General features: G+C 49.4%; 2 protein-coding genes, 1 long non-coding RNA gene and 1 other non-coding gene across 10 annotated transcripts in view; 3 read left to right on the forward strand and 1 right to left on the reverse strand.

Moving 5' to 3' along the window:
• LOC133095568 (uncharacterized) overlaps positions 1-9,615 on the forward strand; it is a 22,446-nt gene extending 12,831 nt beyond the window's left edge. For 3 of the 4 annotated variants that reach the window (XR_009701634.1, XR_009701633.1, XR_009701632.1), the window contains one exon: positions 4,121-7,763. This is a non-coding gene — a long non-coding RNA (uncharacterized LOC133095568). Of the gene's footprint in view, positions 1-4,120; positions 7,764-8,828 lie in introns of those variants that run through there. The other variant, XR_009701636.1, reaches the window with a different exon arrangement.
• On the reverse strand, positions 4,517-14,881 carry TADA3 (transcriptional adaptor 3). 4 transcript variants are annotated; one of them, XM_061197230.1, is made up of 10 exons: positions 14,629-14,881; positions 14,312-14,369; positions 13,359-13,591; positions 11,743-11,993; positions 11,518-11,623; positions 9,882-10,023; positions 9,687-9,790; positions 8,363-8,472; positions 7,353-7,538; positions 4,517-5,084 (listed from the first exon to the last, which is right to left on the reverse strand). In XM_061197230.1, the coding sequence occupies exons 3-10, from the start codon at positions 13,563-13,565 to the stop codon at positions 4,892-4,894; spliced, it is 1,299 nt and encodes a 432-aa protein (XP_061053213.1). In that variant the 5' UTR covers positions 13,566-13,591; positions 14,312-14,369; positions 14,629-14,881; the 3' UTR covers positions 4,517-4,891. The 4 variants fall into 4 exon arrangements, with proteins under 4 accessions (XP_061053213.1, XP_061053211.1, XP_061053212.1 ...); XM_061197228.1 differs by having other exon boundaries at positions 14,489-14,881; XM_061197229.1 differs by having other exon boundaries at positions 14,468-14,881.
• Positions 14,882-15,126: 245 nt separating this feature from the next.
• Positions 15,127-25,125, forward strand: ARPC4 (actin related protein 2/3 complex subunit 4). The gene is made up of 6 exons (XM_061197244.1): positions 15,127-15,226; positions 17,716-17,834; positions 19,118-19,229; positions 20,796-20,891; positions 21,883-22,053; positions 24,219-25,125. Exons 1-6 carry the CDS (start codon positions 15,224-15,226, stop codon positions 24,222-24,224), a joined length of 507 nt encoding a protein of 168 aa, XP_061053227.1. The 5' UTR covers positions 15,127-15,223; the 3' UTR covers positions 24,225-25,125.
• TRNAR-UCU (transfer RNA arginine (anticodon UCU)) lies at positions 20,398-20,470 on the forward strand. Its single transcript has one exon. It is a non-coding gene; the product is annotated as a tRNA-Arg (tRNA).
• Positions 25,126-26,540: the final 1,415 nt, after the last annotated feature.

Consider the following 26,540-nt stretch of genomic DNA (forward strand, 5'->3'; position numbering starts at 1 on the left):
GAGCCTGGACTCTAGGTGCGCGGGCTTCAGTAGTTGTGGCACATGGGCTTAGTTGCTCCGAGGCATGTGGGATCTTCCTGGACCAGGGCTCGAACCCGTGTCCCCTGCATTGGCAGGTGGATTCTTAACCACTGTGCCACCAGGGAAGTCCCTCAGATGTATTTCTTTGCACATGATTGCACTCCCGTCTGCCCCAATTTCACCCTCACCCCCTCTATTCAGTACAGCTTCCATGCTGCTATCAGAGTACTTTCTATTTCAGAGTGTTATTATGCCACTGCCCTGGTCACAAACCAACCCTGGCTCCATACTACCTAGGAAAGTGATGCCCAAACTGTACAATGCATTAGGAATCAGCTGGAGGGCATGCTAAAACAGAGACAGCTGGGCCCCACCTGTAGCCCTACTGACTGGGTAGGTCTGGCCCCTGAGAATTTGCATCTTTATTAAGTTCTCAGGTGATGCTGATGTTGCTGGTTCAGGAAGCACACTTTGAGGACCCTTGACCTCAAGAATAAAACCAGTGCTCCTTAACCTGCCATGCAAAGGCTATTCCAGCCTGGTCTCAACCTACTTTCCACCTCATCTCTCATCCTTCCCTCCCCCTCCACACACCCAGGGCTCCAGCCACACTGAAGTTCTTACCTCTCTCTACGCAGGCAAGCTGTTCGCACCTTTGTGCCTTGCTGTTCCTTTTGTCTGGAATATCTTCTGATCGGCAGCCTCCTTTCCACATCCTCCCCAAAGGCTTCCTGACCCTCTAAGCTGTTGTTAAACCAGTCTCTGTCCCGGGTCCCTACACATTTTGTACATTCTTCTGTTATTGCTTTTATTGCCTTGTGTGTTGGTTGTCTGCCCAGCTGCCTCCCCATCTCTGAAGCCTTAGTCACCTACATAGCTCTTAGCCACGGTAACAGGGTCCCTGAGTAAGGAAACCAAAGAATGAATGAGGAAAAGGAGGCAGGTAGATGGAGTGAATAAATCAATGAGGTGAGTGAAGAGAAGAAATGATGAGTGAGTTAATACACGAACAAGTGAGTTATGGTCCATTTGTGCTTGGTTCTCTCCTTTGAGTCCTCAGTCACAGATCAGGAAAGGAGTTTACCCTCTGACCATTTTTCCACAAAGTTCCAGCCATTGCTTCCTTCCTTTCTTTTTCTTTTTTTTTTTGGCTGTGCCCCGTGGCCTGCAGGATCTCAGTTCCCCCACCAGGGATTGAACCGAGGCCACGATAGTGAAAGCCCAGAATCCTAACCACTAGGCCACCAGGGAACCCCTCCTTCTTTTTTATTCATTCATTCATTCATTCATTTATTTATTTATCTATCTATCTATCTATCTATCTATCTATCTGTCTATCGGTGCTCGGGCTTCTCATTGCGGTGGCTTCTCTTGTTGAGGAGCATGGGCTCTAGGCACGCAGGCTTCAGTAGTTGTGGCACATGGGCTTAGTTGCTCCGCGGCATGTGGGATCTTCCTGGACCAGGGCTCGAACCCGTGTCCCCTGCATTGGCAGGCAGATTCTTAACCACTGCGCCACCAGGGAAGTCTCCCATTGCTTCCTTCCTAGCAGAAGTCACCTGGGACCCAGCATCCACCAGTCACTTCCGCAGAACTGGCCTCGGGACCCATGCTGGGTCATGTTCCCTATGCCAGGGCTTAACCTCTACCCAATCCTGTTCTCACCCACCCTGGTGTTTCTGAAAGTCAGTTGTAAGGCATTTGGGACTCAGGTAAACGATGCTGGTGGATGATTTTCAGGGCCAAGACACAGAAGACTTTTTCACCAAACTGGTGATAAGGTGTCAATATTGTTTCAAATTAAAATTGGAGCCTAGGGAATTCCCTGGAGGTCCAGTGGTTAGGACTCCACACTTTCACTGCTGGGGCCAGGTTCAATCCCTGGTTAGGGAACTAAGATCCTGCAAGCCGTGGGGTGCGGCCAAAAAATAAAATAATAAACAAATAAAATTGGAACCTTGAGGTGCTGGAACTAATCTCCCCCTCATCACAGGGAACCCAGCTTTCTCCAAACCCCATAAAGGAAGCCTTCTTTGGCTCCAGCGGACATGGGTATGTCCATAAGAAGGGACTCCCTGTCCTGCTGTGGTTGTCAACGCTGTCAGGGATGGTGCTATCATGGTGGTAACTGTTCCTGCACCAAGGCTGTGTAGCCTCAGAAGGCAGTGAACCTTTTTGAGCCTTGATGTCCTACTCTGCAGGGTAGGGATGTTACTACTCACCTTGCAGATGTGTGGCGAGCATCAAATAAGACATGGGAGTAAAGGGCCCAGCACAGTACTAGGCAGATAGTAGGTGTACAATAGAGAATAAATAGAATAACTAGAATTCTCACAACTGATGAGAAAGTTAAGTTTTTTCCCTAATGAATCAGGCCCAGTCACTCTTCTAGGGTTTTTCCTTCTATTTATAATATCTACCTTCCTCTCTCACAATTCTACCTAATTATGGGACCTCAGCTGCCATCCTACCTCCTCCACAAATCTGTCTCTGTTCCTGGAACACTCTACTAACAACGCCTACCATACTTATGGTCTGGTCTAGTGGACATGGAAATGAGTAGTGAATTAAGAACAGGGGGTCTGTAGGCAGGGCTGCCATGTATGGCTGCACAGGTTGTGCACTGCCTGAGCCTGGAAGTACCATTCACAGACTGTAAGGAAGTGGGGCCCTGATGTGTTGTGTAATAAAGAGGCTCTGTGCGCAAGTCAGATGAACTGAGCTTGAAACCTGGCTCAACCACTAATCAATTGTTTGAGCAAGCAACACATGTAAACTCCTGACTTAGCTTCCTCATCTGTGAGTGGGATGTTATTAGTACCTACCATGAGGGATAGTTGAGAAGATTCAGTAGCTTAACGAGTTTAACAGTGCCTTGTAAAGGACTGAATTTACTGAGCACTTAATTTTAGAAATTAAGTGTGGGTGTTTTTTCTGAGAAGGCTGTACACAAGCTAGGGTCAGTGGGTCACCAAAAATCTGCAGCCGCGCCACCCGACCCCCACGCCTCCCCCACTGCCACGTAGCAGGAGGCAGATCCTCACGCTGTCCTTTCTCACAGGACCCTACTCCACCCTTCTTTTTGCCAAAATCCGCTTTTATTAGGTCTTCTTCAGCTGACAAATGACAGCTGCAAAGTAAACTAGCTTAAGCCAAAAGAAGCATTTGTGGGTGGATATAACTGAACTCCAATGGAGGATCCAGGGCTCCGGCTACATCATGAGCGCTCTGTCTTCTCCATCTCCTGGCTCTGCTTCTCTGTATTGGCTTTATTCTCAGGCAGACTCTTCCATGTGGCAGGAAAATGGGTTACTGGGTGGTTCAAGCTTATATTTTATGGTTTTTCATATAAAAGAAGAGAAATCCTCCTTTCTTTCTGCATCCATAGAGCAATCTTATGGAAGGCCTCTGATGGCCCAGCTTGGGTCACATGCCCACTCTTTGGATCAATCATTGTGGCTAGAGGGATGGTGGACTGAGATTGGCCAAGCTAGGGTCGTGTGTCCACGAGTTTGACAGCCCCACAAAGCTACATGGAACGGGGAAGGGACAGTTCTCCAATAGGAGAGGTGCTGGGCATACAAGAATGTTGGCCGTCCTGGCCATCCTTCTTTACGGCTCAGTTCATAGGTCACTTCCTCAGGGAACCTTCCCCTCCCCTCCTCCACGTGGACCTCAGCCTTCCCACAGTAAATTGCAAATTATTCTCCGACTCTCTGACACCATAGTTTGGGAACAACTGGAGGCAGGGACAAGAGTGTATTTATTCATTTGTGACCCCAGGCCTAGCTTCCTAACCGGGGCTGTGGAAGGGACGCTCTTGGTGGCCTATCCAGCATCCATTTCCCCTTCCTCTTCAGATCTTTGTTGTGTTCCACCTTGTCTCCCCACTGCCTTAGGCTTAGTGGGAAAGCTGACTCCATTTTCACGGAGAGTAGTTTAAACCCATTAGAGTCATCCCTTGCCAGTGACTGGTTCAAGAATGGGCACGTAGGACCTAGTTTGGGCTGGTGAAACATAAGGGTGTCTGGGAAAGGCTTCTTGCTCTTTTGGGTGGGCATGGAAGCCAGCTGGCGCCTTCCTGCCCTCTCTCGTGCAGGACAGAGATGAGGAAGCATTTGGCCTCCATCAGCTGCTACTGGCTGCCACTGCACAGCTGGAAGGGACCCTACTTTAGGCAAAAGCTGACACCGTGGGAGTGTGGAGACACCTGGACCCTTGATGGCCTTGCTGAGTTGCTGGATTGGCCAACCCTGGATGCCACCCTGCCCCAGGACCACCAAACCCCTAGCTAACACATTTCATTGTTGTTAAACCACCTTGAGCTGGGATGTTCTGTTACCTGCGGCCACAAGTATCTTCAGAAAGTTCTCCCTCAATGAATGACCAAGGCGAGTGGCCACAGGCTGAGAGCCCTCAAGCATGCCCTCCTAAACTATGCCACCCACACAAGTTCCTTTCTACCCCACAGTAACAGACATTCAAAGATTCTGGATGCTTTTAAAAAAAACCCACATCAGTCACTTTATTCTTAAGTTTGTACTTTACAAAACCACAAGGGAGAAGTCCTTGAGGGTGAAAGGGGTAGGGGAGTGGGAGATGGTGAAGAGGGGGACGAGGACAACCCAGAAATGAAGTCCCCCCCATCTTGGGGGACCAAGCAGAGACTGGGCCCCAGGCCAGCCCAGCAGGGCCTCTCGTGTCCTGGCTGTACAGAGCTGGGCCAAAAGACCTCAGGGAAGGGTCACAGCTTCTAGAGACTGTCGCTGTTAGACAGGCAGCCACAGGCTGAGGCTTCTGGCAGCCCAAAGAAGGAAGTGGGCCTCCCCCTCCCAAGCCAGGGGGAGGCAGCCTGAGGCAGGGGTGAGAGCTACCCGTCCAGCAGCTTTAGGATGCTCTCACGCTCCTTCAGAGTCTTCCAGGCCTGGTCCTTCTCCTTCTTGGTGGGGGTCCGCTTCTTCTGCCGGGCAGCCATGATCTTGCGGAAGGCGTCCATGACCTCATTGTCTGCCATGCGGACCCGCTGCCTCAGCTCCTGCCGACTCACCTCCTCCTTTGCCAGCCTGTGGGGACCAGCCAGCCAGGTGCCATGGGAAGCCCACCAGAGTAGGGCTCCTCCCTCTTCCAGACTGAGCCCACCCCAATACCCAGGGCTGCCACTCCTGTGGACCGTTTCATACCAAAAAGCAAAGTAATTGAGCCACGCTTACATGGTGCCCTGTGCCAGGTACTACCTCTTCAAAAATATCAGCTCAGTTAATCCTCCTAACAACCTTGTGAGGTAGGTACTATTATTCCTATGTTACCAGTGAGGAAACTGAGGCTCAAGGAGGATAAGAAATGCCCCAAGATCCCACAACTAGTGAGGAGGAGATCTGAATCAAGGCAGGCTTGCTCCAAACAATCTTCTTTAAAAGGTGTTCTGGGGGCTTCCCTGGTGGCACAGTGGTTAAGAATCCACCTGCCAATGCAGGGGACACGGGTTCGAGCCCTGGTCCGGGAAGATCCCACATGCCGCGGAGCAACTAAGCCCGTGCGCCACAACTACTGAGCCTGCGCTCTAGAGCCCGTGAGCCAAAACTACTGAGCCTGTGTGCCACAACTACTGAGCCTGCGCTCTAGAGCCCGTGCTCTGCAACAAGAGAAGCCACTGCAATGAGAAGCCTGTGCAAGGCAATGAAGAGTAGCCGCAGCTCTCTTCAACTAGAGAAAGCCCGTGCACCGCAACGAAGACCCAATGCAGCCAAAAATAAATAGATGAAATAAATAAATTTTAAAAAAGAAAGAAAAAAAAAAGGTGTTCTGGTGCCAGCAGAAGACCTGCTTACTTCAGCATCCAAATTCCAGAGCAACCTAAGGGTCTAGACAGCCTGAGGTCTACAGGAGGTGAGTGAGATACCAAACTGACCCCTCCGAATGGAACCTGACCTATGAATTCAATTCATGGTGGAGCTGGAAGGTCACTTAGAGATCTATCTAATCCAACCTGTTAATTTTTCAGAAGGGGAAGCTGCTGCTCAGGGCAGGAGATGCCTTGCTTAAGGCCCTGCAGCTAGCCCATGCAGGGCTGAGGGCTGCACGCTGGCCTTCTGATAGCCAAGCTAGTTCCTTCACTGCCCATTACTTCTATAGCTGCACATCCCCACTTCTCTCTCTCTCCCCTCCCCCTCCCTACCTCAGTACTCTTTCATCTGTATTTTCCTCTTCTTGCCCTTGAAAGGGAACTAGAAAGAGGCTTTGGATTCAGCCTTGGGCTCTAGTCACAGCTTAGCTGTTTATTGGCTGTGTGACCTTCAGCAGAGCACTCATTTCACTGGGCCTTTATTTCCTCATTTGGTAAACAGGGAAAACTACCATCTACTCCCTGGGCTATAGCAGAGATTAAGTAAGAGGGTGTACATAAAGCCCCTGGCACATGGTAGGCACTCAGTATACCCTCATCCTTAAATACCCTAGCAGCTTGCCAGCAACTTCTTCTCCTTCTAATGATGCACATCTTTACCAACCACTCGCGTGGTGACTGCAAGCCCTTCACCCTGCCTCTCTTCCTAACCCAGCACAACGTCTAAGAGACAGGCAGAGGTGGCCAAATGAACGAGCGTGCCCTGCTCTGTTGGGGCTCTGTGAGGCGGAGACACAGCACCTGCCTACGAGGAGCAAGGGGACTTAGTTTGGCTGCTTCTCTATCTCCCCAATAAAAGGGTAGCCACTACCGTGATCTCCTTACAGATACCACCTGCACCCTTGTTGTGACCAGTGCAGGGCAAGATGGATGGGAATGAATAGAAAATGAATGACATCGCACTAAAACATTGGTCAGTTCCTGGTGAGGGGCTGGTAGTAATCACAGATGCTCAAGAAAATGTTAACAGTTGATAAACTGAGATGGAGAGTATACTGGTGTTTACTGTACTATTCCGTCAGATTTTCTGTGTGTGTGAAATTTTTCACAATAAAACTCGGGGGGAAAAAGAAAATAAGCATGGAAAGACTTAAAAAATAAACCACGCAACAATGCAAATATAGTTACCACCACTGAACCGTACACTTGAAAATGGTTTAGAGGGTAAATTTTGTGTTATTTGTTTTTACCACAATTAGAAGTGAATAAGCAAGTCACAGATGCCTGAGCTCTAGTCTGTGGAATGAGAATCTGTTTGAGACAAAACTAGTGGGGTGGTGCCCGGCACTGACATTTTTTTCAAAGCCCTCCGGGTGATTTAGACGCCCTGCCGGGTTTGGAAAGCCTGTCATAAAGCTCCCGGAAGGTCACCAGCATGGCCAAGGCCTCGCTGGCCACCCCCTGGCCCGGGCATCCTGTCCACACTCACCTCAGCAGGTCGTGCTTCTTGGTGCGGTTGTGGGCACTGAGCGCTTTCAGCTCGGCCTGCCGTTTGCGCAGCTCCGCCAGAACTTCGTCCTCCGAGTCCTCTGCAGGGCGGTCCTCAGATTCCAGCAGGCCCTGGGCGATCAGCTCCTCCTTGATGCGGCTCTCCAGGGACTTGGTATGCGGCACACTGCAGGGAAAGGCAGTGCTCAGCTCAAGGGCCAGCCTGAAGGGGGGACCGCTCTGAGGTGCCCAAGGTTAGTGAACACCTTCCTTTCTCTTTGGGCACCGCCTCTCTATCTATCTACACGTAAAAATACAGAGAGAGACACATCTGGTCTTGTTGTAAACATAAGCAACAGTTATCAATATGCTATGTAATATAAAATACAGAAAAACCTACAATGCTAACGACCCAAAGAGAATCACTATTTTGTTATCTGTTACTATTATATATATTACCATCTTCTTACCATATATTACGTTATATACATAAAAATATGTATTTTATGTTCTTATATAAATACTATACATATTCCAGATTTTGTTACATATTCCCACTTTTTTAATGTATTATTTTAGCTTTCCCCCCCACGTACCAACATTTAAATATATCTTAAGTAAAAATAGGATCATATTGTCTGTATTGTGCTACAACTGACAGTTTCCACTTATCACTCTATTGTTTACATCTTTGCGTGTCAGTTAACTATATTTCTCTAATACGATTAATAGTTGCAAGTTATTTCATCATATGGAGTTATGACAATTTAGCCAACCAGTCTCCTCCAGGTGGACATTTAGGTTGTTTATAGTAAGAACAGGGCCATGACGAAAACCCTGTACCAAGACTGTGCATGTGGAAATCCTGGCCCAGCACGCACATCTGACTTCTGCTGGTCTTTATCAAAATGTCCTCAGTCTCTCTATTAATGAAGACCAGCCATGCTGGGATGGACAAAAGTCAACAGAAGCAGAGGCCAGACTGTGAGGTGCGGACAGGATGTCACTCACCTGAAGGGTTTGTTCTGATTGCGGGGAGAGGTGCTTGCCCCGTCAGCCCCCGATTCTTTTCCAGACATGTCCGGAATAGGAGAGTCCTCCATGGGGGAAATAATATTTTCCTAGAAGAGCACAGAAATGGATGGAGGGAGAAAGAGCTGTAGCATTACCATTTTCCTGCCCCCCTCTGACCTACACGGACAGTCTTCACATACCAGAAGTATCTTTTTCTTTTTCTTATCCCACCCCCTGTGGCAAGTCTTCCCAAACCGACTCTAAAAAACTTTGATCATTTTAAAAATTCTTTTTTTTGTACTGATACCAAAAGAAGGGAGCACAGAAGAGTGACGGTAACACTCAACAATGGTAATAAGAGCTAAGGTATGTTAACCGTTTGCAATGCCCCAGGCGCTGCACTAAGCATGCTGTGGCAGAGGCTGCCAGCTGTCCAAAAGCCATTCTCGCCTTTCTTCCACAGTAGCTGGGCTTATGGCTGCCCAGATACACCACACTTCCCAGCGTCCCTTGCAGTCAGGGGTGGTCATCTGACGAACTCTCTCCAGTGGAAAGTGATTAGAAGAGATAAGAGCCACAGCTGGCCACGGCCTTCACACACTCCTCCTTGCTCTTTTTCTGTGGGCTTGGAGTGGCAATCACACTTGGAGTGACCTTGTGCAGAGTGCATGTTTAAGACAGCAAAGCCAGCATACGTGGGGTCCCCGTCTGATGGTGTGGAACGGAGATGTCCCCCTACCCCCACCTCAGCCAACCTGGAACGTGTGCCCAGAAAGACGTGGGAGAGAAAGACGCTATCGTGTTTGAGACAGCCAGGAAACTGAGGCTCAAGAGGTGAAGAGATATGCCTAAGGGCAGCCAGCAGGCATAAAGAAAGGGACCCTGAACCTGGGGTTTGAGTCCTGCTTCTATGTATTAGCTGTGTGACCTCAAGCAAACAGTTCCCTTTTTTGAGCCTCAACCTCGTTGGGTGTAACATGGGGTTAACCACTGTCTTTGCCTCTAACGAGAGGATGTGTAGAAAGCCCCCTTGCACGGGGCCTTTAGCCAACGCTCAGCAAAAGTAACTGTGGAGTAGTGGCTACCTTGGGGGGAGGTTAAAAACTGGGAAGGGTGTGAGAGGGCCTTTGAGAATACTGATGATGTCTTCTTTTGTGGTCCTGGGGCTACCTGTACAAGTGTGCTCATTTGTGAAAACTGATCAAGCTGTACCTTTATGATCTATGTACCTTTCTAAATGTAAAATGTACTGCAATAAACAATAAAAATTAAACATTGAAACAGAGTGAACACAGTTCTTGTTTTGGGTTGGGGTGCTCACCTCCACCAAGGCCTGCAGGAGTCGCTGCGTCAGGGCACCAAAGGGGCACCCGTCTTCCGGCTGCTCGTGCTGGGCCTCAGACTTCTTCAGCAGGGCATCCACATCTGAATCGGGCAGAGAAGGGGTGGACAGGTGTGCTGAAGTGCTAGGGACTCAAGTCCTGGCCTGGGGTGGGCAGGGAGGTGAGGGGCCTACCTTTCGTGTCCAGTTCAGTCAGTGGCCCCAGGAGGCCTTTCTTCTTGTCCGCCACGGCTGCTGCCCGGGCCCCGTCCTTCTGCTCCTCCAGCAGGTCCTCCTGTGCCCAGCGCTGGGAGTAGTGCTTCCCCAGGGGCGGGATCTGTGGGAGACACCCCGTCCGGTCCCAAAGCAGTAAATACAGGCCAGCCGTGCCTGGGGTGTCAGGGGCTCTCTGCGCACTTGGGACTGCCAACAGGCTCTTCGTTCATCCCTCGTTGCTTCATTTACCTGTCTTCCCAAGTACCTAGCCCAGGGCCAAGGCCTGAGCCTGGTACAGGTGAGAAGAGATAAAGGAGATAAAATCTCTACACTCACAGTCTAGTAAGGAAGCCAGGTACGTACGGAACTGAAACAGACGGCAATACAGAACAATTTCCAAGATGTAAGGTGCAGAATGGTGCGTGTACATGGACCTTTTCCGTTGACAGCTGATATCTCTAGAGAGAACTATAGATCCTAGGGTCAGAAGTGAGAGGAAAATATCTTTTGCATTGCTTGAACTTGTTACTGCCTGTATGGATTACCTTTTCAGATAAATTTTTTAAAAATTCAGACAAGTGAAGTGACAGAGGTAGGTCCAGGTGCTGTGGCAGCACAAAAGACAGACCAACCTTCTGCTGGGGAATCTGCAAAGCCATTTTGGTGGCGGTAACATGCGATCAGGGGCTCGAAGGGTGTTAGTTTGCCAAGGGGAGAAGGGCATGTGCAGAGGCCCAGAGACCTGCAAGGACCCCGTGTAGGCCTGGAGTGAGGGCAAGGTGCTTGGGAGGGCTGGTAAATACAGCAGTGGAGAGGGAGTGTGGCCAAGGAAACTGGAGAGGGGCACTGGGGCTGTGCCACCAAGGGCTGAGACGCTTGGACTCGATTCTGTAGGTAACCGGAGCCAGGGGAGGCCATGTCATGAGCACATCCGATCATGACAGCTGACCTATGGGAGAATTCCCCACCAGCACTTTTCTGTATTTTCTACATTTTCTTTAACGGAACCTTTTTTATTTTCATCAGAAAAAAAATAAATTTTTATATATTAAAAAAAAGAGAATCCCCCTAGACCAGCGGTCCCCAAGCTTTTTGGCACCAGGACCGGTTTCGTGGAAGACAGTTTTTCCATGGACCGGGATGGGGGGCCGGGGGGTGGCTCAGGCGGTAACGTCAGCAATGGGGGAGCGGCAGATGAAGCTTCGCTTGCCCGCCGCTCACCACCTGCTGTGCGGCCCGGTTCCTAACTGGCTGCGGCCCGCTACCAGTCCGCGGCCCCGGGTTTGGGGACCCCTGCTCTAGAGGGAACAAAGTGTTAACAGGCTGTTAAGGTAAAAGCTGATGAAGGCTTGAGCCAAAGCAGAGGGGATGGCGATGAGAGAAAAAGGGAGGATCTCACTGAAGAAGATGCCTTAGGACGTGGTGACCATTTGGATGGGGTAGAAGGGAGGAAGCTGAGAGTTAGAACTTGGGTGTCTGGGTGGGTTAATGGAACAGACGGGAGGCGAGGCAGGGCAGGGCAGGAAGATGATGTACAGCACTGCAATCTTTGATTCTGAGGCACCTCTGAGCCTTCTTGTTCTCCATCACGTCTATCTAGGCCTGGGGTCTCTACCTTGTAATGTTCAGCCTCATCTTCTGGGGGTTTCAGTAGCTCCTCTAGCGTGCGCACCTCCTCACTGGTGATATCGGCACAGTAGGGCTCCACCGAAGCCCAGAATCTGCAGAGAGAAGCAGAGCCTGAGGGGGTGCCCCCTGCCCCACCAGCCTAAGCCCCGGGCCCTTCCACAGCCTCCAATACCCGAATCCCAAGGCCCATTTATGTCCCCTGGCCCAGAACCTGTTGGGGGCGTCATTCTTGGGGATACGTGGCACGTCGATTGGGTCATCAGTGAATTCATATTCCTGGATCTTGGGCTGAAGGTTTTTGGATTTGGGTCGCCCAGGGCCAGGGCCCGGCCCATGTCCCGCCTTCCCTTCCAGTTTCTGCTTCTTGGGCTTCCCATGTTTGGGGGGAGCACCAAGCTCATGGTCTCGACCCAGCTTCAGGAATCGTCGGTCACCTTTCTTATCCTGCCAGTCGGTGAGGATCTGAAATTCACAGAGACTGTCACTGAGGGGAAGAAGGGAAGACACAGGACAACTCTGTCTCCCGGTGAAAAATAAGGACCTAGAACTCAAGAAGGCTCCAAGTCTCTCCCCCTCCCCTTTTTATCTAGCAAACGCCTACTCATCCTGCAAAACTCAGCTCCTTTTCTGTGCCCATCTCACAGGATTTTATTCATACATTTCTCATCATTCCATTCACTTGTTTGTCTGTATTGATTCACCTCTGCAGCACCCAAGCTGGTCACACAGCGTTAGGCAGTTCAAACAAGTAGATCACATCTCAGTGCACATTAGCTCTAGGAAAATACGCTGATGGTAACTTTCTGGTGGAAGCAAGCATGCCTCCCAGCAAACCTTTACTTCAAATGTCACCACAACTGGGAAGCCTTTTCTGAATAGTTATCCAGCTTCTTAGATGCTAAAATACAACTGATTGTGCCACAGCCCCGCTCAAAAAGCTTCAGTGGATTCCCAGGGGCCACAAGTTAATTTTATTCATCTTCTAAAGTCCAGTTAAAAATGGCATCTTCTTCCTCTATGAGTATCTGGTACTTCGTACCTCCACTGTAGGCCCAATCGTGTTGTTTGGTCATAACTAGAATAAACAGAGTACCTTGTCTCTTCAAGAAGATGATAAGCTATTGGAGACCAGGAAGTTCATCTTAACCATCTCTGGTCCCCAGGATCTGGCATAGCACCTGGCACCCAGGGCTCAGAAAATATTTATGCCATAAATAGAAATAATGAGAGTCATACCAGTAAATAATGTTTGACATGCTTATTTAGTATGAGACGTTGGGCTGAGCCTTTGCAAAAAGTCTTTAATTCTCACAAAAGCTCTGAGGTAGGTCCTATTATCCAGCCCACTTGGCAGATGGAGAACTGATCCTCAGAGGCAGGAGGTAACTTTTGCAAGCGTTGGAATTTAGCATTGGCAATAGCAATGCTAGCAAGCGCTTAGGTCAGGATTCAAATCCAGGCCTCCCCATTCCAGTTCCCCCAGTACTCCTAACCACAACAGCACTTCTCCTGGTACTTGTCTGACCTCCCCTTCCCTTTAGTTGGCAAGCTCCCCAAAGGCCAGAATTGTCCTAATTACCTCTCTCTAGTGACTAGCACAGGGCCCAGAACATTGTGGGGAGTGAGGGTCACTAGTTGCTTAGTGAGTTAGAAATCTCGCAGTGTATGAGGATCATGCACATTCTTGCATATTTTCCATGTCACGCAAGCCCAGTTTGGGCCTCTCTCTTCCCCACTAAGCTCCTGTAACCCAAGCCTCAGCAGATGAGGCTAACCCATAACTTGCCACAGTCCATCCCTGGTGATGTACCCTCTGTGGGGTATCACCTGGGTTTCGGCCTCAAGCACCCGCAAGCGTCGGCTGGCAGAAGAAAGCAGGGTCTCAAGCTCCAGCTGCAGAGTGTCCAGCTCCTCGATACCGATGCCATCATCCTCAGAGCGGGCCAACACTGCTGTGTAGCGGGGACAGACCTTCAGGTGGTCCACAGACTTGAAGTCGTGGAACTGCAAGGGGCAGTCCTTCAGCTCACTCATGGCCCAGGATAGGGGACCCTGTGGAGCTGGAGAGGAAAGGACCACTGATGGGGCGGGGGGGGGGGGGGGAGGAAGTGGCACAAGAAAAGCCCAAGGGCTCCTTCCATCCAGGAGAAAGTCAGGCTTCAGTAACCTACTGACAAGGTGATGGCACAGCTCCTATTCGTAGAGCACCTACTGTGTGCCAAGTGAGGTGCAGACACATTACTGACTTCTCATTGAATTCCTCACCCAACCCCATGAGCAGGGACCATGCTCATCTCCATTTTACAGATGAGGAACCTGAGACTCTGTAAGGGTGGGTTCATGTCCAAGCTTACCAATATGCAATTTGAATCCAGATAGTTTTGAGCCTGTGCCCCTAACCGCCATGATATACTACGCTTGTCTTCCTGATGCTCTTCCCTTCAGTTCCACTCTTCCTGAGTTCTGCAAAGCCCCAGAGTTCCAAGCATCCCATACTTATTATCTTAATGTTCTTTGTGCCTCCCATCCTCTCCTTGTCTCACCCTTCCCCACCTCTGCCCCTTCTCTTTGCCCCGGATAGTAAAGTATGTGGGCTGGTAAGCCAGATATATCTGGCTTCAAGCTCAGGCTTGACCAGTCTCTATTTATTTAGCCCTGAACATGTTGATTAACTCTCCTGAGTCTCGGTTTTACCATCCGTAAAATGGGGCAAAAGAAGCCTGAGTCTGTTTCCCCATAAGAAGTCTGAATCTGTAAAATGGGGTAACAATAGTACCTACCTCCCTGGGATGTTCTGAGGATTAAGAGATGATGCCCGTCAAGAGCTCAGTTCAGTGCCTGGCACAGAAAAAGTGGGGCTGGTTAATGGCTGGCCCCACCCATGGATCGCCCCAATGTCCCGCCTTTAGGGTCCCAGTCCTCTAAGAACACCCTACCGCGGCCTCCGCCCCCTCTACCTCCTCCTTGCTGCCTCCCACGGCCCCGCGGCCACGGGAGGGGGCGGGGAGTTCCGGTCGGTGCGAGCAACCGCCCCGGAACTGGCTATGTGGGGGGCCCCTGCAGTTGACGCGGGGGCGGGAGAATGCGAGGGCCAGACCCTGTGTCTTTCGGAGGATGGAGGTTTGCGGGCAGCAAGCGAGCCCGCTGCAGGTGGGGCGGAGAGGGTATGCCTCGCGCGGACCCTAGGGAACAGCCCGGCGCCGGGGGGCGGGACTCGGCGGCCGGGTTCTCTGCCGGGCAGTTAGTCCCGTCGAGCCCCAAAGGCTGCAGGTAGGAGGGGCCCGGAGAAAGGATGGGGGGCGCAGAACCGGAAGGATCGAAGGGCTCCTCCGCCTCGCCTTGTCCTAATATGGTGCCCAACCTGAGGCCGGGCTGCACCATTGCATGACCATGAGGGAAGAAGGCGGCAAAGACGACAAGACGGCCAGAGTCGCAAGCAAGAGCTCCATGGGTAACGGGAGAAGCTTGAGTAGTGACTCTACACTTCAGGAGCCTAAAACTACCAAGACAGTCCTAGGGGGGAAACTTCCGAGGGGCCAAATGTTTTTAGCCTTCTCCTCCCCCGCTCGGACCGTTGATGGTACAGTCCAGACGTCCGGGCGGAGACTGCGGCTGCGCTTCTCGCGAAAGGGAAGGCGGCGCGGCACTGGCCACTTCCGCACTTCCGCTTTCCGGCCCAGCCAGCGCCCGCGATGGTGAGAGACGGGCCCCGGGCCGGGGACCCCCGCTGTTCTGTCTCAAGGATCAGGGTCTGGGGGAGATGCGGCTTTGCAGCGGAGAGGCCCTGGGCCGAGGGATGCTGGGGGTGTGGGGGCACCCTGAGGCTGAAAGAAAGAGGGCGGGGCGGGGCCGAGGTGAGGAAGGGGCGAGCGGGGGACGCCCTTGTAAGAAGCAGGCCTTGCGGCTGCATAGTCTAATCTTTGAAGCAGGTGGGGGCTAGTGAGGCACGGAGGAAGCCGGAAGTGGGCTCTCCTAGGCTTGTGGTAGCGCCTCGAAGGCACGTAGTAAGCCTCAGCACGTAGTAGGGCCGCTGAGGCACGTAGTAGGGCCACCTCCCTACCCCGAGTAGACCTTCACTAAGTACACTCCCCTGTTCTCTCTTGCCCGCTTGACCCCACAGTTCTCTCAGGGAAACTTCCACACTTGCTTATCCCACTCTTCATGTTGCCCCAGCCTTGCTTCTGCCTCACTGAAGGATCTCCTTTATGCTGCCTCTACGCCGACGCCTTCCTGGTCAGAACTCAACCGTATCAACCTTACTGTAGAATATAAGCTCTCATACTGCTGACCCCTCCCTTCCAGGAAGTCCTCTTGATAACTGTGGGTGTTCCTGGAAATTGAGACTTTGGCTCACTACCTTCCTCTTCTTTACACTCTCTGGTGATACCTATTTAATGTACAGGTTTTCGTGACCATGTGATTTATGGTGACTCCTAAATCTACCTTCCTAGCTCTCTTTCAAGGTTCACCTGGATATCTTGAAGACACCTTGAAATTAGACCTCTGGATCAAAACTCATCTTCTCTCCCTAAGCTTGCTCGTCCTCCTGTGTTACTTATTCCGCGTCTGTGTCCTCTTATGTCAGCTAGAAAGCTGGGATGTTCTTTTTTTGTTTTAATTTAGGTCATGCCTCTTGATTTTTTAAACATCAAACTTGTTGAGGTATTACACGAGAATGTGTCTATTCTGTTTTTGAAAGGGCAGGCATCACAGGGCTGGCCACCTAAAATGCACCTTTTTCAGATTTGCTGTCTGAATTTTGACAGAGATAATCTTGCTTGTCCTGCATTGCCCCAGGCCAAGCCCTCATTACCCTCCTTAAATAACCTTCTCTGCCTGCTCTCTCACTTCCCTCTCCTCCAGTCCATTCTCCACAGAGTTGCCATGCAACTGTAGTCGTGTAACTTCCTCCTCAGAAAGCCCCAGCAGTTCCTTACCACCTTAAAAGAAGAGCTAAACTCAGTAGCCTGGCATTTGAGATTCCCCATGAATCTCTAGGCTACCACTGCAGCCTCATCCATTGAATCTAAAATGCTTCCCGGCAACACTGTACTCATTACTACTTCTGGAACTCTTACTGCCCTTTTTTGTTATTCTGATCTTGCGTAAGTTATTTTTTCATTCATTCACTTATTCTACAGAAACTGAGTAAGACAGTGTATATGTCAGGTGCTGACTGAGCTAGGTGCAGGGTATGTAAATTTGAATAAAATAGACATGGTCTGTTGACCATGGAGCTTACAGTTTAGTGAAGGAGAAAATTACTTTATTAAAGGTATATAAAGGGTGTGTCATTGTAAATTATAGTAAGTGCTATGAAGAGCGAAGTCAGGAAAGGCCTCTCTGAGGAAGGAGGAGGCCTTCCCTGAATAAGCCAAGATCTAAAGGATGACTTAGGCAAAGAAGGGGGAGAAAAGCCTGCAGATAGATGGTTTGGCATGTGTGAAGGCCTGAGGTGAGAAAGAACTTTGCTAATAGGAGGAACTGAAGATAGGCCAGTGTAGCTAGACACTGTTGCCTCTATTAGGAATGTCATTCTACTTTTTATCATTGTAAAGTCCTCCTAATCTTATTTCCATCTTCAAATCAAAACCAATTTCTTTTGCAAATAAAATTTGTAAATCTATTTTACATTTTACCCATTATATCATAGTTACTTTCTCTGTTTTTTTGACCTAGTTGAGGTGTTTTAAGGGTAGAGAAGGTCTTAATCATCTTTGAATTCCCAGCCCCTAGCGTGCCTGGCACACTGTAGATTTATACATTTGTTGGCTCAAAAGGTAGATTGAAGACAGTCATTCATCTGTATGCTTCTAGACCAGAGTTTCTCAACTTCAGCACTATTTGGGGCTGAATAATTCTTTGTTGTGCATTGTAGGATATTTAGCAGTATGCCTGACTTCTGTCTACTCAATGCCAGTAACCCCTACCCCACCCCAAGTTGTGAAAATGAAAAATGTCTTGACATTGCCAAATGTCCCCTGGCAGGCAAAATGGTCCCCTGTTGACAACCACTGTTCTAAACCTAGAATGAAAGGCACCTTGAAGGCCTAGTCTATTCTGTTTACTGTAGTGTCTGAGAGTCAGGGACCCTGAGTACTGCCTGGCTCCTGTGTACCTGGGCTAGGGGACCAGTGGGTTTGGTGAGACAAATTCTGATCCTCTGTTGGCTTTTTTCCTACAGACTGCCACTCTCCGTCCCTACCTGAGTGCCGTGCGGGCCACACTGCAGGCTGCCCTCTGCCTGGAGAATTTCTCCTCCCAGGTGGTGGAACGACACAACAAGCCGGAAGTGGAAGTCAGGTAGGGAAGGGAAAGGGGTGGGGTTGATGGGTGCAGCACCCAGAGATGACTGTGTGCCATGAACAACTTCCATCCTGGAGTTGTCAGTACAGCTACAGTTCACATTTTTTGTCTTGCTGCCAGATGAACAATGGTTCCCAATTTGAAGTTCAGAAAATAGGGTCAGTGGGTTGGCAGGACAAAACTCAGGGGAGAAGCTGCTCTGGAGTTAAGATTGCTTGACACAAGGTGTGACTTCTCAGCGTAGGGCCATTTGGAAATTATCTCCCATGGAGTTAGTGAGCCCTCTGGCAGTTTAAGGAGAAGACTAAGAATTCAGTTACCTGAGATGCCATCTCTATTCTTTTCTAATTTAAAGATCAAGGATTCCCCCGCCCCGCCCCGCCCCCCCCCCCCCCCCACCGCCAAAAAAAAACTGGACTCTTCCATCGTCCACGCCAAATATTCCGTACTTGGGATTATTTTCTCTTATGTAATTTATGTTTTGTAAATAAATTATTCTTTTTCCCCTTTAAAATTTAATCTGGGACATATACAACTGAGATAAGCAGTGTTACCACACTAGGTTGATATGATTTGAATTTAAGAAAACTGACAAGATGTTAGGATGTGCCCTGTTATGCTACTTAACATATATGGTTTCCAATAGGCATTTTTAAAGGATAATAGCTCCCAGATACCACCACCATAGTTAACTACCAACTATCATCACAGGGATCTAGGGACATCAAAATGGGAGCTGAGCTGAGAGGGATCTTAATGCTGAACAAGTGAATCCTTCTGGATTGATCATTAAAGGAGGCCAGACTGTTCGATTTTAGCTTGTCCTTATCTCTAAGGCAGGCTCTCTCCTCATTCCCTAAACAGTGTATGGGTTTGCCCATAGTTATGAAAATAAGAGCTGTCATTTGTAAAGCTCCTACAATGTGCCAGGCACACTGTTAGACACTTGACCCTTTTTGATCTCTCTCAGTCCTCAGCAGTGAAATAGGAATCAGAGTCATTTTACAAATGAGGAAGTTGAGATTCCAACAGGGTAACTTGCCCAAGGAAAGTAACAGAGGAGGCTGGATTTCAAAACGTTTTCGCCCTGACTCCAGAGCCTGTGCTCTTTCTGCTGGAGAACATGCTTGCTGGCCCCCATCTTGGAGCACCCCTGCTTGTGAGTCTCCTATTCCTTGGACTCTGTGGTCCCAGATAGTGATTCTAGGACCTGCTGTGGGGTCTCCTTGACCATTCTGTTCTTTTATAGTACAGAGGCCTCTGTGATTTTGTGTTTTCAGGAGTAGCAAAGAGCTCCTGCTACAGCCTGTGACCATCAGCAGGAATGAGAAGGAAAAGGTTCTGATTGAAGGCTCCATCAACTCTGTCCGGGTCAGCATTGCTGTGAAACAGGTGAGCTCACCACAGATCCCCTGCCTCACCAGGAGGCCAGGGGCCCCCATGTGAGAGATCAGCATGCCAGATTCAGGGTGCAAAGAAACCCAGGTTCTGTTTCCAGGAAATGATTGCCAAACTCGTCAGCTCGGTAGAATAAAGAGAGATCAGCCCCATCTTCTAGGCCTTGCTCTGGATTAGAAGGCAGGAAATGTAGCAGCCAAGGCTACAGGCCAGTTTGGTGTCAGGTCACAAAACTTTTCCTAAGGAATGAAGGATAAGTCCAGTTCAGAAAAGTAAGCAGTAACAGTATCAATTTGATAGCCATAAACTCCGAAAGTGAGATTTAGGGTAAAAATATGAAGTGTAATTTCTTTTTGTTTTTCTTTTTTTTTAATAAATTTATTTTATTTATTTATTTTTGGCTGTGCTGGGTCTTCGTTGCCGTGCGCAGGCTTTCTCTAGTTGTGGCAAGCAGGGGCTACTCTTCCTTGCAGTGCGCGGGCTTCTCATTGTGGTGGTTCCTTTTTTTGCGGAGCACAGGCTCTAGGCACGCAGGCTTCAGTAGTTGTGGCGTGTGGGCTCAGTAGTTGTGGCACACGGGCGTAGTTGCTCCGCGGCATGTGGGATCTTCCCGGACCAGGGCTCGAACCCGTGTCCCCTGCATTTGCAGGCGGATTCTTAACCACTGCGCCACCAGGGAAACCCAACTTATTTTCTCCTACTTAAGTTTGTTTGAAAAAGAAACTTTGTGCCACAAATGGAAAAATAATACCACTTGCCAAATTGAGGACAACTCTAAAAAACAAGCACATTGAAAACAAAACAAGGTTATTAAGTTCAGACTAGACACTTTTGCCTATAGAAAGCTCTAACCCAAGGGCCTTCTCTCTTTGTTGAAAGGGGAGATTAACAAGTGTTGGGGGCTGTTAAGGGCGTGTCTGCCCTGTGCAGCAAAATTCTTCCTTCAGAAATGTTGAGAGTTCATCAGAGAGAAACTTTGGGGATTGTTTGATGTTCATTGTTACTAAAGTGGAGACCACCTAAGGTTATCTGTGATATTCTTCACAGTATGTATCACAGACTGGAAAATGTAGCACTAGTGAGATAAGAAAGGAAAGGGTAGTTTTGAATATAGATGAGGACTCTGGAAGGAACAGATAAAAGGTTTGGGTTTGCCAGGACTTCCCTGGCGGTCCAGTGGTTAAGACTCTGCACTTCTACTGCAGGGGGCACAGGTTCGATCCCTGGTCGGGGAACTAAGATCCTGCATGCCATGCGGCATGGCCAAAAAATAAAAACTAAAAAAAGATTTGGGCTTGCCAGAATTACTTTTCTGGAAAGGGTGAAGGCAAGATCATGATAACGTCCCATTAAGTTGGAGGGCGCTAATGTAGTAGACCCTCTTTTCAGTTGGCAACCAGTTACCCCACGATTCAGAGTTCAGGTGGTGGTGTTCCAATACCCAACCCCACTACCTCCAGCGAACCTGGGGGAAATTGCAGTCAGAAGACCATGCTCCAGATTTCCATTGGCCTAGAGTGTCAGCTTTAGGGAAACAAATTTCTCCTTTGCTCTCACCAGGCTGATGAGATCGAGAAGATTTTATGTCACAAGTTCATGCGCTTCATGATGATGAGAGCAGAGAACTTCTTTATCCTCCGAAGGAAACCAGTGGAGGTGAGACTGTGATCCATATGTTTGTAATACCCAGAATTCCACTACCGAGTCAACTGTCACTGGCCTGGGATTGTTTCTAGAACTGGGAATGCTGCTCCCCCAGCTGTAGGGCACCCACAGCCTTAGTTGAGAGTTGGCCTTCATTTCGGCTGTTGTGGGAATAAGGGGAATCAGCTTAGGAGGCTGGGTCTGCCTCAACCATGGAAAAGGCAAAAAAGATGAGATGCGTTGTGCACCTTCCCAGAGCCTATAGTCTAGTGGCAGAAAGGGCATGATGAATCAGAAATCTAAACTCTGCCACCAACTCAATCATAGTCTCAAGGCCACAGTTGACATTGGGTCAATTGTTGCCTGACTTTGTACTTGAGTCCTCTCTACAGACTCCCTGCCAGACCGACTCTCTGCCAGTGACTAAGCAACTACCACACACAGCAGCAAACACCATCGTCAGACGCATTAGACATGTTGGCCAAGCTTGTCCTCATCCTGAGCTAAAATCTCTCCTGGTCCTAGATCTAACCTCCAGGGCCACCCAGAATAAATAAAATTGCTCTTCTACACACAGCCCATCTGATAGTTAAAGACCTCAGTCCCATCCTTCTCCCACAGCATCTTCGCTTCTCTCTGGACTAGATGTTCCTTTTGTTTGATGAGATTCTTCTTTGACAGGATTTCCAGTCCCTTCACTCTTCCTTGACTCATTCTGAATGCAACTGTCCGTGCCACAGATAGTCTGCCAGAGATGTCTGATAGACACAAAATTCTCAACTGGGTTTAGTTGATCCAACTGTTGGTTCCTTGGATCCAACATACACACCCCACCAGAGCAGGTGGGCTGCTGCCTGAAGGGCATGTAGCTTGGGATAGGGTCACAAGCAGCTGGAAGCATGTGGCTAAGTGGACGTAGAGGGCATGGCCAGCTCAGTGCCCCCAGGATGCTGATTCTCTCCTGTTTCTTCTCTCCCTGCTCCCCACTGTCTTCCTTCCCTAGGGGTATGACATCAGTTTTCTGATCACCAACTTCCACACAGAGCAGATGTATAAACACAAGTTGGTGGACTTTGTGATCCACTTCATGGAAGAAATCGACAAGGAGATCAGTGAGATGAAGCTGTCGGTCAATGCCCGTGCACGCATTGTGGCCGAAGAGTTCCTCAAGAATGTAAGTGTAGGGGCCTTCCTGGTTTCCTTCCAGAAATAGAAAGACCTATGGGTTGTGCTGAGAACTTAGCATCCGGTGGGAAAGTGGTGCCAACTGTGCATGAATATTTCCTGAGGCCTCTAGGAACTCTGGTGGGCTGCAGGTCAGCCCGATTCCTTGGGGCGGGAGGGACCGTGCTTCATGTTGGAGAGCTGCAGGGCATTTTCCATCTCCGGGGGCCTGGGGGATGCCTCTCTTAGTCGCTCATTTCTACATCTCAAAATGTACACAGTCCTTCCCTGTATCTAGTTCAATCCCCGAGTGAGGCAAGTTAAATCCACATGTGAATTTTCTAGGAGTATAGGACAGTTAATCATAGTATAATTCCACTTCTCAAACAGACTGGAATAGTTTCCTTCGGCATCTGTTTCTCAGGCTTAAAGTCATGATTTCTTCAGCCTGTTTTCCATCATTTTCATGGCTTAAGTCCTACAGATCCCTCTTTAGTTGTTTGTGGCTTCGTGACGGAAAGGACTACAGCCCTTTGAGGAGGACGAATTGTTTACACTGATGAAATGATGACACAGTTGTTCTTTTTTAGTCAATCACGACGTGCCTTCTCTTTTTTTTTCTTTTTCCAAACAGTCCTTGGTTTGTTGCTATGTTCCGCTCAGTCAACTATGACCCCTAGATGGTAGAATTCGTGTTTACTCCTACCAGTGCGTACAGGTCCAGCCCAGGAGGAGCTCCAATTCCTGAAAATGGATATTACACCCACTTCCCCTGGGCTTTAATTATACTGAGGACAGCCAGTGTACAAAGTAGCTGTACTGTGCACGCAGGGGAACGCGCTTGTTCAGGTCACACAGGCCGTGGAGTCAGGCCACCTATGTGTGAGGCCGGCTCCACTGCTTCCTCGGGCATGTTACAGAACCTCTCGACTAAGCCTCAGTTTCCTCGGCTGTGAAGTGAGACTGTTAATTAATCCGTACCTTTCCGTGTGGTTGAGCATTAATGAGGAAATGTGTATAAAGCATGTCACCTGGTGCATAGTAAGCTTTCCCTGTATTGTAGCACAAGGCTATATGGCCAGGGCACTGGGAGGTCTCTAAATTCAACTGAAGAAAAATAGTTCTTGTCCCAATTTAGTATTTGTGTCATTCATTCAACAGTCATTTAGTTGTTACAGTAATTACATTTCTGTGGTAATACAGCTAAAAAGTACATTCATGTGTCTCATTTAATACCTAAAACAACCTTTGAATCAGGTGTCATCCCCATTTCATAGATGAATTATCTGGGCTCTGGAAGTTAAGTCATATGTCCAAGGTGCCTCAGCCAGTAAGTGAGTGAACCAGGAATTGGAGTTTTCAGACTCAAAGATCTAAGATAGTATTATGGCATCAGGTGCATGTAAGGGTCAGGCCGGTAATGTACATGAGTGAGGTGGGCTATGTGGGGACCTGGTGAGCACGTGCCTCACCTGAAGAGGATCACCACCGCACAGCTCTGGCCCTCCGTGGCTTCATCAAAAGAATCTCAAAATCTGGATCTTTGTGCGGTGTACTATATTTTCAAGGTTGGCTAATTCATATTCATATTGACTAATTCATATTCTTTTAAACCCTGGGCCAAACAGTGCTCATCTTTGGGCTGAGTTCAGCCCATGGGCCATTGGTCCACAATCTCTGGTCTATAAAATATCCAGGGCTGTTCTAGGCACCATGGGAGATATTTGAGGGCAGAAAGCATTCAAGGGCCTGTCCTACTTGGAGGACCACCCAGAGCTTGACACAGAGTACCAGATCCTGGGTCCCTCTCTGAATCCCCAAGCATTTGCATGTGAGCCCCCATTTGTAAAGAAGGCAACCTCAGTTCAGCAAGCAAGGCACTGTGACAGGGCTTTTTGGCAGCCATTGTGGCACGGCCAAGGGGAGCTGTGGAAAAACCCGCATCACCCTTAATTTTTCTGCCTTGTCCAGTGCTAGGTTTTAGGGCCAGTGCCCCAAAGGTCACTGCTGAATGCTGGCTAAATTAGAGCGTGCCCACAGGGTGTCCTGAGACCCAACCCTGCCCTGCAGAGATCTGAGTACAGCTGCAGCTCTCAAATCAACCCACCTCCCCAGAGCAGGCCTCCGAGGATACAGTAATAACCATCATTCACCGCCTCTTGGTTCTCTTGACAGTTTTAAAGCATCTGGCTGGATCTCGTGGCCTTCCCCCTCAGACTCCCCCGTGTCTCTGCGAAGGCGTCCTGGAGTTACTCCCCAGAGCAGCGGCGGCGGCGGCAGCAGCAGCAGCGGAGGGGAGCTGGGTCTCGGGGTGGGCATTAGATGTGGGAGGTGGGGTGTGCTTGCTAGCTGGGCAGCAAAGCAGCAGTGGACCTGCCCCAAGGCCACATGTGCCTGGTCAGGCTGGCTTCTGATGTTCAGTCCCCTGGGCTGGGACAGATTTTTTTTAACGTCTTGAAACTTAAAACTCTGTGCTTGTAGGAGACTGTAACCTTTTTGTCTTTTTTTTTTTTTTTTTTTTTAAACAAACAACCTCCACCTCCAGTGGCTGTGACTGGTCCCAGTGATTGTACCTTATTGGTCGCTGTGGGTCTGGGCAGGCCTGGAGCCAGAAGGCGACTACTGTTCCTCCCTGGAGCCACCCGAGATGGGGAGGGAGGGAGGTTTCAGACTCCAGTTCCTCTCCCTCCTTCTCTTATTTCCTTGGGCCCAGTAGAAGCGGTGGAGACCCTCTGCCAGCTTCCTGAGCTCTGCCTGAAGATGGCCACCCAGCACTGGTTGGGGACAAGGGCTGAACTGGTGGCCACCAGCCACGCCTAGGAGCTGGGGCCTGAAAGCTAGGCAGCCTCTGGCCGCAGGGGCCTCTTCGTGCCCTCCCAGCTGAGAGGGGCTGCTGTTTCGCCTTGTCTGTCAGTGCAGTGCCTGTGCTAGAGGTGGAGAGGTGAGTCCTCCAGAGCTTCCCGGCTGGGGCCTCTTGCCTGCTCTGGCTCCTCTGCTCCCACGCTCACTGTACCTTTTCTTATTCTGGTGGATCCTCCCTCCCCTAATTAAAGTCTCTTTTTGCCCCTCTGGGGGTGCATGAGGTCTGTGCTCTCTGTGTATACGTGAAAAGAGGGGAGATGAGGCTTTTTCTTCCCTAAAACAATCTGGCTGGCACTTGGGCCTGGGGGTCCCCACCAGAGACAGTTTCATGATTGGCCCCTGGCGTTAGTCCTGCCGAGGGCCCTAACCCAAGAGACCTCCATTGCAGTCCAGGCTCCACCCATTTCTGAAACTGCTCTCTCTGCCTATATAGAGCTTTGGTCCTTTCCACGTAATGAGCTCATTTGGGCTAGAAGGTAACCTCAGAGAAATAATGATCCCATTTCATGGCTAAGGAAACTGAGGTTCCATGAGATGCAGCAGCCTGCCCCAAATCTCCCAGCTAGTGAGCAAGAGGATAGAGTTCAAATCCAAGATTTCTGCCTTTACCTGTGCTAAGACAGTAATCACTAGCCACGTGTGTCTAATTGTTACAGTTAAAAAAGTTTAAAATCTACTGTCTCAGTCCCACCAGTGCTCAATGGCTACAAGTTGCTGATGCCTGCCGTGTCACAGGGTATGTAAATAGAACATTTCCATCATTGCAGAAAGTTCTCTTGGACAGCACTAAACCTTAGTGATACCTTGAAGTTAAAAAAAAATGTCTTGAGCCCTGATTCTTACTGATGAATTTGAGCAAGTTATTAATAGTCTGTGCCTCAGTTTCTTAAAGTGGAGATAATGTAAATCTGACACAGTACCTGCCGTACAGGTACTGAATTAACAGTAACTGATCTTTCCACCAGCCCAGTATCCAAGCTGTTTGGTAACTTCCATTGTGCTGGACGTGGGGGATGACATCATCCCTGTCTCAGAGAGACTTGGGGGTCAGTAAAACGGCTGGGTGTGTAAATAGGTGCGTTGAAGCATTTCAGATTCACTAGTGGAAGTCTGGGGGGGCCCACAGGGGGTGTTTTTATGGAAGAGGATGTCAGGAAAAGTTTCAGAAGGGTTGGCCTTTGAGCTGAGTTTTCAAAAGAGTTTCTTCCATGTGGCCAAAAGGGGTCTCTTGAAACAGGAAAAGGTACTGTTAAAGACTTAAGGATGGAGGGGCTGGGGGTGGGGGCAGCTTGGACAGCTATCATCCCCTTTATGACATTACCTCCTGCCTTGCAGAACTAGGTGTGCCCTTCTCTGGGGCATATGGCTGTATCCTAGCTTTGCAGTGAATGTTGCTCTCATGAAGGTGCTCAAGGTGAAGGTGGATGTCCACTAGAGTATGGTAGCTGCTCACTCAGCCCTCACACGACAGCATTGCCTGGGTGAGCCAGCCAGAACTCTCATTTGTCACAGATCCATCTCCCAGGGTTCAGAGCCCCTAAAACCAAATTTGCTGGCTGGTGAGTACAGACTGGATGGTTGCCAATCAGCCGGTCCTCTCCTGATGGCATGCCTTTTGGGAAGCCCAGTCACCAG

The sequence above is a fragment of the Eubalaena glacialis genome, chromosome 7 (genome assembly GCF_028564815.1).
Source record: "Eubalaena glacialis isolate mEubGla1 chromosome 7, mEubGla1.1.hap2.+ XY, whole genome shotgun sequence".
Lineage (NCBI taxonomy): Eukaryota > Metazoa > Chordata > Mammalia > Artiodactyla > Balaenidae > Eubalaena > Eubalaena glacialis.